The following is a 13,731-nucleotide window of genomic DNA, read 5'->3' on the forward strand; positions in this document are numbered from 1 at the left end:
GTTGCTCTGATGGCATGGCCGGACGAGTTCCGAGACCGCTCAGTTGTATTTTGGTCTGATAATATGACTGTGGTAGAATGCATTAACAATCAGGCAGCACGCTGCAAATGGATCTTGACATTGCTGAAGGAAATTGTGCTACTTTGCATGAGACTAAATGTACAGTTCAGGGCGAAACATGTGCCGGGTGTACTGAATCATGCGGCTGATGCACTCTCTCGTTCACATATGCAGGCGTTCAGGGGTTATCTACCTACAGCGGACCTAGTGGCGGCATCGTTCCCCGAAACACTCTGGCTAATCGGTGCCACGGATTACAAGACCTCGTGGCAGCAAGCTTAGCCCCCAGGACGAGGAAGGCATACGAAGGAGCGTTTCGTTCCTATTGTACATTTTTGGGTCCGATAGGGAGTCAGAGCTGGGGTCAGGAGGAGTCCTTCATGGGGTTCCTGGTAGCGCTGCACAGGGAAGGCCGATCAGCGGCAACGGCCAATAGACACAGGGCGGCCATCTCATTCATGGCGCTGGTGCATGGCATCAAAGACCCAACAGGTTCCTTTTTGGCGAAAAAAGCCCTTCGCGGCTGGCAGCGCCTCGAGGGTCGCAAGCAAGACGAGAGACGCCCGATTAGCTTAGAAAGGTTGTCCCTACTCATGGCAAGACTAGTCACGACATGCTCCTCCCAATTCGAAGCAGTTCTGTTCCGGGCAGCTTTCGCATTAGCGTTCCATGGGGCTATGCGGGTGAGCGAACTGGTCGCAAGGAATAAGAAAGATGTGGAGGGAGGCTTGTGCAGGGATCATATCCTAATTAGGGGTGATTCGATGGTGGTCACGATAGCTAGGTCCAAATCTGACCAGGGAGCTATGGGGAGCAGTGTTGTGTTCCAGCGCATGCGAGGGTCTCCCACGTGCCCGATAATGTGTGTAGAGGAATACTTGGCACTGAGGGCGGATACATGGGGGGGGAGTTTGCCGAGGCACATCGATGCCACCCCACTGACGAGGTTTCAGTTCCAAAGGGTGCTAGCACTGACGATCGCGGCGTCGGGCATGGACCCGTGTGATTTCGGGACCCACTCCTGTAGGATAGGGGCTGCTACGGAGGCTACAGCCAGGGGTCAGAGTGCAGAAGAGGTGAAACAGTTGGGACGATGGTCCTCGAATTGTTTTAAAAGGTATGTGCGATTGCACATGTTGTGAAGTCAAGTTACATGCACTCACGCTTCTTGTCTTCTGTTTGATTTACAGTTTCGCGAGCATGTCATGCGGGGCGGAATTTGCAGTCGACCCAGTACCAGGGGACCAGCGGTCATGGATCACCTGCTGAGGAGAGAGTGGTTTGGGTCGTGGGCCACTCATACGTGAGGCGGGCCGGGGACGTATTCAAAGCAGGTGACGCGACTCACGCAGCTGGGGAATACGGGTACAGAGTGGCCTTCCACGGAAGGGGCGGGCTCTGTATTGACAAATTCGAAGTTTTTGTTGAGGGTCTCTTAGGGCGGCAGAGGTCACCGCCATCTGTAGTCATAGTACACCTGGGGGGCAATGACTTGGTGACACTGGGTAGACGAGTATTACTCGAGCAAGTGTTGTCTGCCGTTAGCTGGTTGGCAAAAAGAATCCCGGGGTGCACGATTGCCTGGTCCCACATGATTCCCAGAAAGGTATGGCGGGGGGCCTTTCAGTGTCAGCACTGAACCATTCGGTGAAGAAGATTAACAACAAAATTGGTAGATTGTTTCGCTCTGCGCAGTTGCATAGCATTCCTCATTGGTGTATTCGGGGTGATCACATGTATCTGAATGATGGGGTTCACCTGTCCCGGGAGGGGAATGTTTTACTCATAGGAGACTTCATAGCATGGCTAAGGGGTTTGAGGAAGCATGACCTTTAGGAGGAGTTTGGGGGGGGGGGCCGGATAGCCGGTCAACTATCCGGCCTGTGGCGGTAAGGTCTTGATCGGTGAGCAGTAATTTCAAGGTCCCTAGAGGGGGGCGCCACCCACTATGGATGGGAGCGCCCGGGGGGAGACGGCCATTGGCCCCTCCCACTGGGAGGCGGCACCCACTAAGGATGGGTCGCCTAAGGGGAGACAGCCATAGGCCCCTTCCAGGGGAGGAGGCGGCTATATGCCCCTCCTACGAATTTCCCGGGGCCCGGATATCCGCGACGGCGGATGTGATTGAGAGTGTGGGGGTGGGGGGGGGAGTCCACGCTGTCCTTCCTACGGATACCTCACACGGGTGCTCGGACGACCTTTAAGATGGCGTTGAGCGGTAAGGGGGGCCGCCGACAAGACAAGGGAAATTAGAGTTGGCAAGGAGGGTACAGTCCTCTGCGCGGCCGCCACTCACACCGTGAGGGCGAGAGTTTTTGGTAGTAGGGATCTGACACCGGTTAAGACCTTGCCGTTGGCCCTTAATGCTAGGATGTACAATTTTAATTTAGAATGTATGCATTTGCAGGATGTTAGACTCGGCTAGGAAACCTTTGTATTAGAGATTTGTTAAGGTTAGCCAATGAACATGTCTTCATCGAAATGTAATAAATGAAAATTGTACATGATATGAAACTTTTATTTAATGTTTTAATTTTGTTTTTCATATTTTAATAAATACGGCCGGGAGGGTGACTCCCTCCCGCCTTCCAAAAGTTCAGAACGGCGTCCGTCTTCCCATCCTTGGGGATCGTGTTGGGAGGGGGTGACGGGCATCCCGGCCATATGGAAAGGGGCGACCACTCGGTCCCCCCGAACGTATGGTTGGGTGCCCCGATCCTCCCGGGAAACCATTTTGGGCGGGAGGCGTGTCCCGGCTGGTATGCCCGAAGCGGCGTAGCCGGGGCGCGCCTTTTTTCCCGCCCAAGAGGGGTTGTCCTAGACACCTACACCGATGGCCACGCCCAGTAGGCGTACCGGCGGAGGGTACACGCCCTCCCGAAGAGGAATAAAGAGAGCGGGAATCCGAAGAAGCGTCCTCGTGTTCCTGTGCTTGGAAAGCTGCACCCACTCGTTGCACGTGAGCCCTCGACGGAACAAGGAGCAATTTTGACCCACCCACCAGCCCCTTATGGCAATGTTAGTTTTGCAATAAAGTTTTGCTCTATTAACATCTTCTTTCCCTCCGTATAGAAGAAAAATGAATGTTTAGATTAAGGTTGTGACTTCTGTCTGTAGGATACTGTTTTTTCTTTTAGGAGTAAACAATTGATACAAGTAGGCGGATGATATTTTCTCCCTTAGTAGGTAAACAAATGTCGTATTTATTTTTTGGTCGGGCGGTAAGGTCATGATCGGTGAGCAGTAATTTCAAGGTCCCTAGAGGGGGGCGCCACCCACTATGGATGGGAGCGCCCGGGGGAGACGGCCATTGGCCCCTCCCACTGGGAGGCGGCACCCACTAAGGATGGGTCGCCTAAGGGGAGACGGCCATAGGCCCCTTCCAGGGGAGGAGGCGGCTATATGCCCCTCCTACGAATTTCCCGGGGCCCGGATATCCGCGACGGCGGATGTGATTGAGAGTGTGGGGGTGGTGGGGGAGTCCACGCTGTCCTTCCTACGGATACCTCACACGGGTGCTCGGACGACCTTTAAGATGGCGTCGAGCGGTAAGGGGGGCCCCCGACAAGACAAGGGAAATTAGAGTTGGCAAGGAGGGTACAGTCCTCTGCGCGGCCGCCACTCACACCGTGAGGGCGAGAGTTTTTGGTAGTAGGGATCTGACACCGGTTAAGACCTTGCCGTTGGCCCTTAATGCTAGGATGTACAATTTTAATTTAGAATGTATGCATTTGCAGGATGTTAGACTCGGCTAGGAAACCTTTGTATTAGAGATTTGTTAAGGTTAGCCAATGAACATGTCTTCATCGAAATGTAATAAATAAAAATTGTACGTGATATGAAACTTTTATTTAATGTTTTAATTTTGTTTCATATTTTAATAAATACGGCCGGGAGGGTGACTCCCTCCCGGCCGTATTTATTAAAATATGAAACAAAATTAAGAACTGCGTCCGTCTTCCTATCCTTGGGGATCGTGTTGGGAGGGGGTGACGGGCATCCCGGCCATATAACGTTATAGGTGTAATCAGTGCTTAATTTGAGCCAGTTTGCTTGGCACTGGCAGTTAATTGTCAAATGGAGTTGTGTTTGAAAAAAAAAACGTAACTTTTTTTTGTTTGTATAAAAGTTGGCAGTGGTCCCGGCAACCACTGCCTACTGTTTACCAAACTTTTTTTTACATTCACAAAGGGGTAGGGCTCCAAAAGAGACTCTTTTACAAATCCATTACCACCTCCTTTGAGGTGACGGTAAAATATCAATGTTTTGAGACAAGATTTTGGTCGCAAAACATTGATACATTAGGGATAGAATCTGTATTTGGAAGGGTTGTCTACAAAAGCCCCTTCCAGACACCAAATCTGTATCTATTTACAATCCCATTTTAGGAGTTGTAAAAACTCTTCAAACGCCAAATTAGAGAGGGTTAAAATGCTTAGTACATCTGGGCCGAAATGATGTGATTGTTCACGGATGAGTTTAAAATGCAAAAATGGTATTTATACAACTGTAATTGCTTTTAAAAATGATTTCTCGTGACGTGTTGTAATATTATTGTTTCATTTTTGCACTCGTGTTTCTGTAGGGGAAGCCTGTGGGAACGCCTGATGCTGGAGCCTATTTCCGCGTATTGTCAGAGCATGAAGCCTCCGCCATGTTTACTGCACCAACAGCACTTCGAGCAATTCGTCAGCAAGACCCAGAGGCAGACTTGAGGAAACAGTATAGTCTTACAAGGTAAACCTGGGTTGGAATCATGTAAATAAGATCTAACTTGGATCGGTACCCTGAATGTAGACAAGCAATAACAGTGTCCAGGACAAATGCATTATTTTGATAATTCAGTATCAATATATGCTTAAAACTGTGTGTCAAAGATTCCCAAAGCAATTGATACGTAGCTCTAAATCACAATTTGATTTTGCGTTACCCTCAGTTTAATAAATAAACAATTTTTGTAAACGTTGGTGCCCAGTTGCTAATGTAGAGTACGCAAAGTACACCATGAATTTGAGAAATTACGGGACTCCTGTCTCTTCGCTGCTCTGATTTCCCCTGCCTCCGTGTTCACCTACATTTCTTCGAATCGCCTTCTCTTGTAGAGCTCTATTGCTTTGTACTTGAAGCAAAACTATAGATATACATACCGGCAGAAACTAATTGAAGAAACAAATGCCTGTGCATCCTGACCTTGACGATAACACCTTGTCAGTTATGGTGTAGGTTAATTAAAGCACTGCTCTATCCTCCACAATCCTGGTCTAATTGGGCAAAATTATGGAGACAGTCACATTTCAGTAGCTTGGCACACCATGAAAGGACTTGAATATTTAGTGAGTGTTTTATTTTATTTTTTTGGGAGCGTATGGCTTTTTCACAAATTAATGTGAAAATTGTGTACTGGAAGTGCTGTAGTAACGCCCATTTTTTTAAAAATGTATCCGGAAGAGAAACCCCCACTCTTTGGTTTCCCCTAGAAGAATTTAAAATATTAATTATGTAACTTCAGCAATGTTAATTATTGTGATGTCATCAGGATTAAGGTTATGTGACATCACTACTAGGGATGATGCAGGGTCAAAGACCAGATGGTGTAACTTCCCGTGACATCATTATGGTGAAAGGGTATATGATTTCCCTTCTGCCACCCTGGGCATTTTGGTGAATCCCCTTCAATGCTTAGACTTCCTCCCAGGAAGCAGGCATGTTTCTGTTTGATTTTCCTTAGATCCTCCCTGGCCTGGACAAGATAAGCCCACTTCCAAAAAGTCTGTCTAATAGACAGAATGAATCCACCTGCTTAAAGAAGCAATCAAAGGCTTTAATCCCCATGTAAGTGGACCAGCGTTAACACGCAAAGCATGTGCTTTCCTGAAGAAAGAAATCCTCTCTTAAGAGAAGAGAACATTTAACCTAACTTTAAAGTATGCAGGACCTATACTTCTGGAGAAGAAGGGTATGGGCAAAATTCTGTTAAATCACCTCTTGTTGTGGGTAAAATTGAATATGAACCTTAGGAACAAATTAAGACCCATGGTATGTTCTTACATAGGGAACTTAACATGACAGAGCCCCTAACTCCCCAAGTCTTCTAGCCGAGGTAATAGCTACCAGAAAAAAACACCAACCAGGTAAGGAACTGTAAAGAACTGGTTCAATGGGTGTTTCTTCAAGGCATCTAAGACCAACATAAAATCCCTGTCAGGGCCTACAATCTTAATTGCTGGCCTCTTCAGTGAAAATCCTTTAATTAGCCAGAAAACATAGAGCTTCAGACAACCTACACCTGCTCAAGGATCTGAATGCTTTGATAGCTGCCCACTATAGTCTGATGGTTACTGCCGTTAAACCCAGTGCAAACCCTTCTTACTGAAAATCCAAAATTGTATTTTCCCTCTTCAAACATAGGATCACAATTATTTTTAGCACACCATCATTGAAATGATGTATATAGGACAAACAAGTGAATGGTCTCGTGGATGACTGTACTGCCACAGCCATTTCCAAGAAAAGCCCTTACATTGGAGGGCTAGTCTTTCCAGTCCGAGGCCACCAGTTGCAGCCGGCAATGGAGCACTCCTTCCAGAATGGAAATAAGATCAGTAAGATCTCCATCCTGACCCTCCCCATCTTACACAGAAAAAGAAACCAGGATAAGTGGGCCCAAAGGGCACAACCATTATCACCCTGGCTTTTTCTCTGTTGATCCTCAACAAAATGTATCCTCAACAAAATGTACGGAATCAAAAGGAAAGTTGGGCAGGTATATAGAAGTATCATGGCCACCTGGCATTACTTGGCATACACTATTTATGCTCCTTTCACCCTGCTCTTCAAAACAAACTTGGAATAAAGACTCTGTTTTTCTGAAGAAACAAATCCAGTTTTGGATATCCCATTGTCCCACAAATGTTTTAAAAAATCTGGATCTAGAGAAACCTCTTGAGAAGATGGGCAGCCTGCTAAGCCTGTCCATCATAACATTCTCAACTCCCTTGATATATATGATTGTCAGAGAGCAGAGTTTATGGTCATCCCATACAAATTCTATGCTAATACTGCAAGTGACCTGGATTTGGTTCTTCCCTGCCTGCTTACATAGGACTTGGTGGTTAAATTGATGTTGTGATTACTACAGAAGCCCCTTGGATGTAATGAGTGTTAACCTGACCACTCCTAGCTCTTTCTAATTTGAGCAATGTGACTTAGCATGCTGAGACCATTTCCACTGAATCTCCTTGGACCCCAAAAGGACTTCTTCAGCAGCAGGTTCAGTCCTCTTCCTGTCTTCCACACGTTCAATAGTGTTCTGAAGAAGGTGCCAAGGGGCGCCACATTTATACCTGACACTTGTCTGAGTTTGGGGGTGACCCCTGCCCGTCCTACCCAATGGGGAAACGGTTTCCAAGGGTTCCCCACCCTCTTTTGCAGCCATTTTTGTGTGTCTTACTCAAAACAACAATCCCACAGTGCTTCTCACTGCCCAAATCAAATATAATAAAAAGTTTCTCCCCTTGTACGGAGCTTGTGGTCCCACTCTAGAGATGTGGCAATTGAAATAAGCAAACCTTCCTTCTCTGTGATTACTTCAAACCAGTTCTGGGGGGCCTGCTCTCCCACTGGGATTTGTGTATTCCTGTCTGGAGGAGTAAAGAAGGGCCCTGCCCAGGTGTCAGCTAACATTTGCCATTGATACATTGATATGGTGGGCCACTTTGACATTAACCAAGTTCCTGAACACAGCCAGGTGGCCTTCTTGCCAAAGAAACAGAAACATCTTCCTCCAACCAAGGCCTTTGTCCAGATCTGGGAGCAGTTTTCACACCATATCAAGGGGCTGTGCAGCTGCCAGGTGACCTTTGGAGTTCATCCAAATGTGCCTTTCCTGGCTTTAACCAGGGAAAAAGTAGCTTTGTAAAAGTACCTTTTTCTTAATAGTTATTAAACATTCAATTTTACCAACAAATGTGATATTAAATAAATATTAAAAACCTTTTGAATTCTATATCTAGATGTTTCCTAACCGAAATTAGTGTTGTTAATGTAATGATGTAACCTGGTTAATTCCCATGAAATAGCCAGCCTGGATGATAGCTTCTAGAGCTTATTCGCCATAAGGACATGCTTAACATTTAAACTTCTACCTGTCCTAGTTTTAAATACCATTGACCCTGCCTTATGGGCTGTAAGGCCTGCTTAGGGATGACTTATTATTCGAAAATAAGGTTGTGGCCTGTCCCAAGGGTTATTTTGACTGGTCGAATTTTCAGTTTAAAACTGCCAAGCTACAATGGTGGTCTTATAGCCATGCTTTCACTGTCTGTTATGGGGGGCATAATAGGTGTTACAGTCCACTGGTAATATTTATCTTACAGGCCCTGGGTACAATTTGGACCATATACTAGGGACTTATAGGTGAGTTAAATATGCCAATCTGGAGTATAACCAATTTTAACATGTTTTAGGGGTCAGAGCACATGCACTAGGGCCTTGTTAGCAGAGTCCCAGTGCATAGAATAATAAAAAAAAAAACAGCAACATCGATCCACAAAAAAGGGACTGATCATAAATAAAAAGAGGCTTTTTTCCACAGTCTCTCTCTTGTAACTGATCTGTAGTCCAGGAGTAGGGATGGACACCGACTTGGGGGAAGAGATGTGAATTCTATTTTATAACTGTTTTGCTCAATATTTAACTCCCATGCCTATGAAACATCCTCATTCCCCTGCTGAATACCGTGCTGAATAAAGTCTTGAATATTTGTGCCTAATAGTCCTTTTGACTCTCCCGATCTTCCATAGTTGGAAAGGCTGTGGTTTCTGATTTGCTGAATGCAGACCTGAAGAAATGTTCTTAGACGCACAGCATGTTTGGAAACGCTTTTTTGTAATTTCCTGCTAGTATGCTTCATGCGCAGCAGCACTTGAGATACTTGTAGAGAACTCTCTTTTGTATGACTGAGCATGCTTCCTGTCTTAGAACCCCTTTGTAACCCTAACATCTAATTGGTCACTTAAAAACTCTACACCAGAGAATGGAATTTTTACCTATGAGGCCCTCTCAAAGTTCTCTGACTTCCGATCTCTCATCCAGATATGATTTTTTGCCAAGGCACTTACACCTGTTGCTAACTGGTAATACCTCAGACCTCTACATTCCAAATTAGAAAGGAACCTTGTCTTGTAGCTAACTACCAGTATTATGTATTACTTACATGCTCTTTACATTGTATAATACTGTTTCATGTAAACAAAAGGTGCCTTCTATCATTGGGCATTATATATGGGTTTTCCATTATACATGCTTCCAGTTGCTCATACTATGTACAACTTTCCAACCAGTGCCTCAGCCTGCTTCACCCCATATATTACCTGGCTCTTGCATTTTTCCTCGTTTCCCCTCTCAGTCTTCACTGATCTTACAGTCATCCTGTTTAGTTTAGTACACCGGGTTCCAAGAATTGTGTAGTGTGTGAGGTATCCCGTTGTATGGTCATGTTATTATGGAAATCTATGCGTTTATCGTGAAAATGAAATCTCATCCTTATTAATGGAAATTCCATTCCCAACACCACATCAACCTGGACTCGTAAATATATGATCAGGCAGGCCCTGAGACAAAGGCCAGGGGTTACTGATTGATAGGTCCACATGTGGAAGGGTGCATAGCTGGCAGGAAACTCTTGATCAGTCACACGGATAGGTGCAGCGACATTACAATGGTCAGGAGAGTTTGCTCCAATAATGCACACATGGCCAGAGTGGGTACACTTGCTCCTAAAAACACAATAAAGTCAGATGCCACATGACTTAGGAATACATAGCCAATCAGGACCTAACACACATCATAATCATGCGCTCCCCATACCAGACATCTGGACACATTATCCAGTGGCGGCTCCGCTGCTAAGGCGGAGGAGCGTCTCCCCACTATGAAAAGGAAAAATAAAATAATAATAACGTATCGTTATCATTTTATTTTTTCCTATTTAAGTCATTGGCTCTTGGGGCAGGGTTGGCCAGATCAGGGAGAGGAGACATTTTCACTCCTTAAGAACGCAAAACTGCTTGACCAGCCCTCTCGGGCCAGCTAAACAAACCTGGGCACTGTGCATCTTCCCCATCAGACTTGCTTTACACAGCCTGGTGAGGAACATGCAAAGCTTTCCAGTCCCCATCTGAGCGTCGTTGTTCGGCGCTCAGACTAGTTTTGATTGGCTTTGGAAAGCCTGTGAGCCCGGATGCTTCCTGTTGCTTCTTGCTGCTGCTGTAGACAGGAAAAAGAGGACGGAGGAGAGGCGGCAGGCGGCGGGCGGCGAGCCCAGGTAAGTGTTTTCTTTTTTAATTCCCTGAACCTACCCCAGGCACTCCAGATCGGTAGCAGCCGCTACTGCCACTGGCCACACTGCCCACGTGAAGATACCTGTAGTAACCATTTGACCATTAATTTATGACTCCAAAGGCAGCAACCAGTATTCCTCACCATATATGGTACGCCAGAAACTTTTATAACCATTCGTGTTTTGTATAAAAGATGAACACAAACCCATTGTAAATTGAGACACTCTTCAGACCTCGTGCCTTCAACTGTTCTCCCGGCTGTACATTTTGATTTAAAAGACTGTTCCTGTTTTGCCAAACGCATCTTGTCTTCTGTTTTTTCTAAGGATTTCAAATTCAAGCAACAGTCATAAAAGAAAAACTCATTGTTTCTCCATTCTTACCATCTAGCAATCCTATGGCCTTATTGTGTCATCGATTCCCATGAAAGACGTTCGCACTTCCATCCTTACATCTGCCATAGGAGTTTTGCACACTCACCACTGTTCCTCAGCATGTATGGCAGCCCTCTCTGCTCTAGCCCAGTTCTTAACCGCTCACTTCCACCCACTGTGTGGAGGGAGGTCCGGTTATTGCCATTGTATTCATATTTCCCTGTGAACCACCGCCTGGGCTACGTCAAGAAATCTATTATGCACATTTTTGTCAGGCCTTTATGTATATAAAGCCAGCAGACATACTTCCATTGTTAGAAGATTCTGTCTATTTAGAGTGCATTCCATGTCCTCCACAGCCTTTCCCCAAAAATATCTTTATAGTGGGGCATTTCCATACCAGGAGCTCAAAGTCAGTGTCAAGTAGGGAGAATCGGGGACAACCCATAGTCTGTCTGCTTCATACATTTGTTCTGTGAGTAGTAAGGTATGTGATGTGCAGATAATTAAGTTTTGTATACTTATATTGGGTATTTCTAAACACTCTGTGGAATTATTCTAAGCCCTGCTCCCAATCCTTCCCTCAAACGTCTCTGCCCAGAATGTTTTCCCATCTGACTTGTTTCATCTGAAGTTCAGTAAGGGTCATTGACTGGGAGCTTTTTTTAAAGCCACAAGACTAATCTGCCTCCGCCACCAAAGGTTAGAGGAACCTAGTTTGTTCCATGTGTACAATACGTCTGAGAACATTTCTCCACCTTAAATTGTTCCTATCAAGTTTTCAGAACCCTTTACTAGAGGTTGTGCAGTAGGAATAAGCTTCATAACCTCTCACTTTTAAAGCTAAATTAATAGTCTTTTTCAATGCAGGTCCGGTCCTCTTATCAACCGTTTCTGATGGTGTGGAATCTGTTGGACTCGCTGTGATTTTACCAGCAAGTTTACACTGAATCCAGTTTAACTGTTTAGGCAATGAATCAACATCCAGTAGCAATTGCACCCCCTTTATAATGCTGGGGACTGGAATATGCAGTCTCTCTTATAATCATAATCCACATTTGTAAAGCGCGAACAATCGGCCGTAAGGGTCTCTAGGCGCTGGTGGCCGTCGGGAAAATTAAGCAAGCTATTGCTCAGAGTCACATGGTGCTGCGCTAATCTGCTGCCGGGGCCGGGGATCAAACCGTGATCCCCAGATTCCGAAGTCAGTCGCCATGGCGCTGTGCTAATCTGCTGCCGGGGATTAAACCGTGATCCCCAGATTCCGAAGTCAGTCGCCCTGGCCGTGGCGCCACACCTCTTCCCCTTGATTAACAAAGATACCTTCTCATGTAATGACTAGACAGGACCTTCTTGTTTATGGCATTGAAGAAACAATATAGATGAGCAGTCATCATCTGCTTGAGGAAAACCTAGACTTTCCCTCAAATGTCAAACAATTTGGTCCATCCCTTCTCTTCTAACATATTTACCCTTCGAGTATGGTATAGTATATGGGGAAGTAGATCTAAATAAGGAAGAGGAAACATCTTTTTAATAGTGTATATGATTTCGCTTCCCTCTTTGTGCTTCCAGTGCTTCAGTCACAGCTTCAGGCATCATGTTTTGAATCTCTACCTCCTTAGACAACTCCTGAGGCTGCAGAGACCCAAGCACAAAACAAGTTTTCTTTTGGGAAGTACTGATTTTATATACTTAGGTGTGTCTAAACTATAAGCACATGTAGACAGTATGGTAGGACTGTATGGAGTCTCTAAGAGGACATAGTCTTTCCTAATGACCGTAGCAAGGATATGAACGAAGAGATAATGCTAATTATTGCTTTTACACAAATTCTAAATTTGAAGTGGGACTCATATAGTTGAAGGATGAAGAAACACTGCATGTGGTTCACGGAGCAGAACCAATAAGTGGAGTGGTGTGGCTCACTGGTTAGAGGCGGCAGACCCGGAAGCAGAGGACGGCCCGGGACCAGGGTTCAATTCCCGACGCGGCAGGGTCGTGTACCAGGGTCAGCGGACTCGATAATTCTCGCCTCAGTGCCTACTCTAACCAGGGATCACATTCGGCAACTCTGGGCATTAGCTTGCCTTATCTCCACAACGGCCCCCCACATACGCCGGGGATGCCTGGTTTCACCTTGGAGATACCCAGCAGGGACCATCTCACAGGGAAAGCCTGGACGGGTTCCCCAGCGGTCTACAGCGCTGAGATACCCCATGGCTGGGTGATACATGCGCTTTACAAGACACCATTACAAGACACCCATCACAAGACAAGACAATAACTATTCCTCCATAATCCCACTATGGTGAAACTGAAGCAGTGTGACAGGAAGACATATAGGAAAGTGTGACTACATGAAACCGTTGGAATGCATATGTCTGTCTAACTTTATAATACTTTAAACATTAGGCACTTGATGTCCCATTCATGCAGTTCAACCTGCAGTTAATACTTCGGATATTGTAAACAATGCTGGCCTATTCCTAGGCGTGTGCAAAAGTTTCATTATTCCAGCATAATTTTACAAAGTTCATGAATACTGGCTTATCCATTGTTCATGCCTAGCGTGATTTGTGAAGACATTTTTATTCTTAATACAAGTTGCAAAATTGCAGATAGAAAAAAGACCAAGTAAAGGGGTCACTCTGATCATTCATAGGTGTACATTTCGTTTGCTTACCTTCAAGTCCTATGTCGAGTAGGGCTTCTCTTGAATAGGAACCATTGAAATTTTGGGCAGGAGTTCTGGCGCACGGCGCATTCCGGCCGTGGACAGGCGCAGATGGGCTTGTCTTTGGTGCGCCGGCGGCGCGCCCGCTACATGTGTCTGCTGCGCGGTCGCATCAGTAATGGCCTGAGTGAACCATGCCCACGGCCCTCCACCTGAGAATACCCGTGGAGCTGGGAGTGCAAAGACTGGGAGGTGCCCTCCGTGTAAATCCTTGGGCCAC

The 13,731-nt window shown here is 45.9% G+C and overlaps 1 protein-coding gene across 2 annotated transcripts in view; it reads left to right on the top strand.

The window, feature by feature from the left end:
* Nucleotides 1-13,731, top strand: part of ACSS3 (acyl-CoA synthetase short chain family member 3) — a 1,235,137-nt gene that overhangs the window by 661,344 nt on the left and 560,062 nt on the right. For both annotated transcript variants that reach the window (XM_086919605.1, XM_086919608.1), the window contains exon 8: nucleotides 4,646-4,797. In XM_086919605.1, coding sequence (XP_086775731.1) covers nucleotides 4,646-4,797 — 152 coding nt within the window. The remainder of the gene's footprint in view (nucleotides 1-4,645; nucleotides 4,798-13,731) is intronic.

The sequence above is a fragment of the Lissotriton vulgaris genome, chromosome 1_1 (assembly GCF_964263255.1).
Source record: "Lissotriton vulgaris chromosome 1_1, aLisVul1.2, whole genome shotgun sequence".
NCBI lineage: Eukaryota > Metazoa > Chordata > Amphibia > Caudata > Salamandridae > Lissotriton > Lissotriton vulgaris.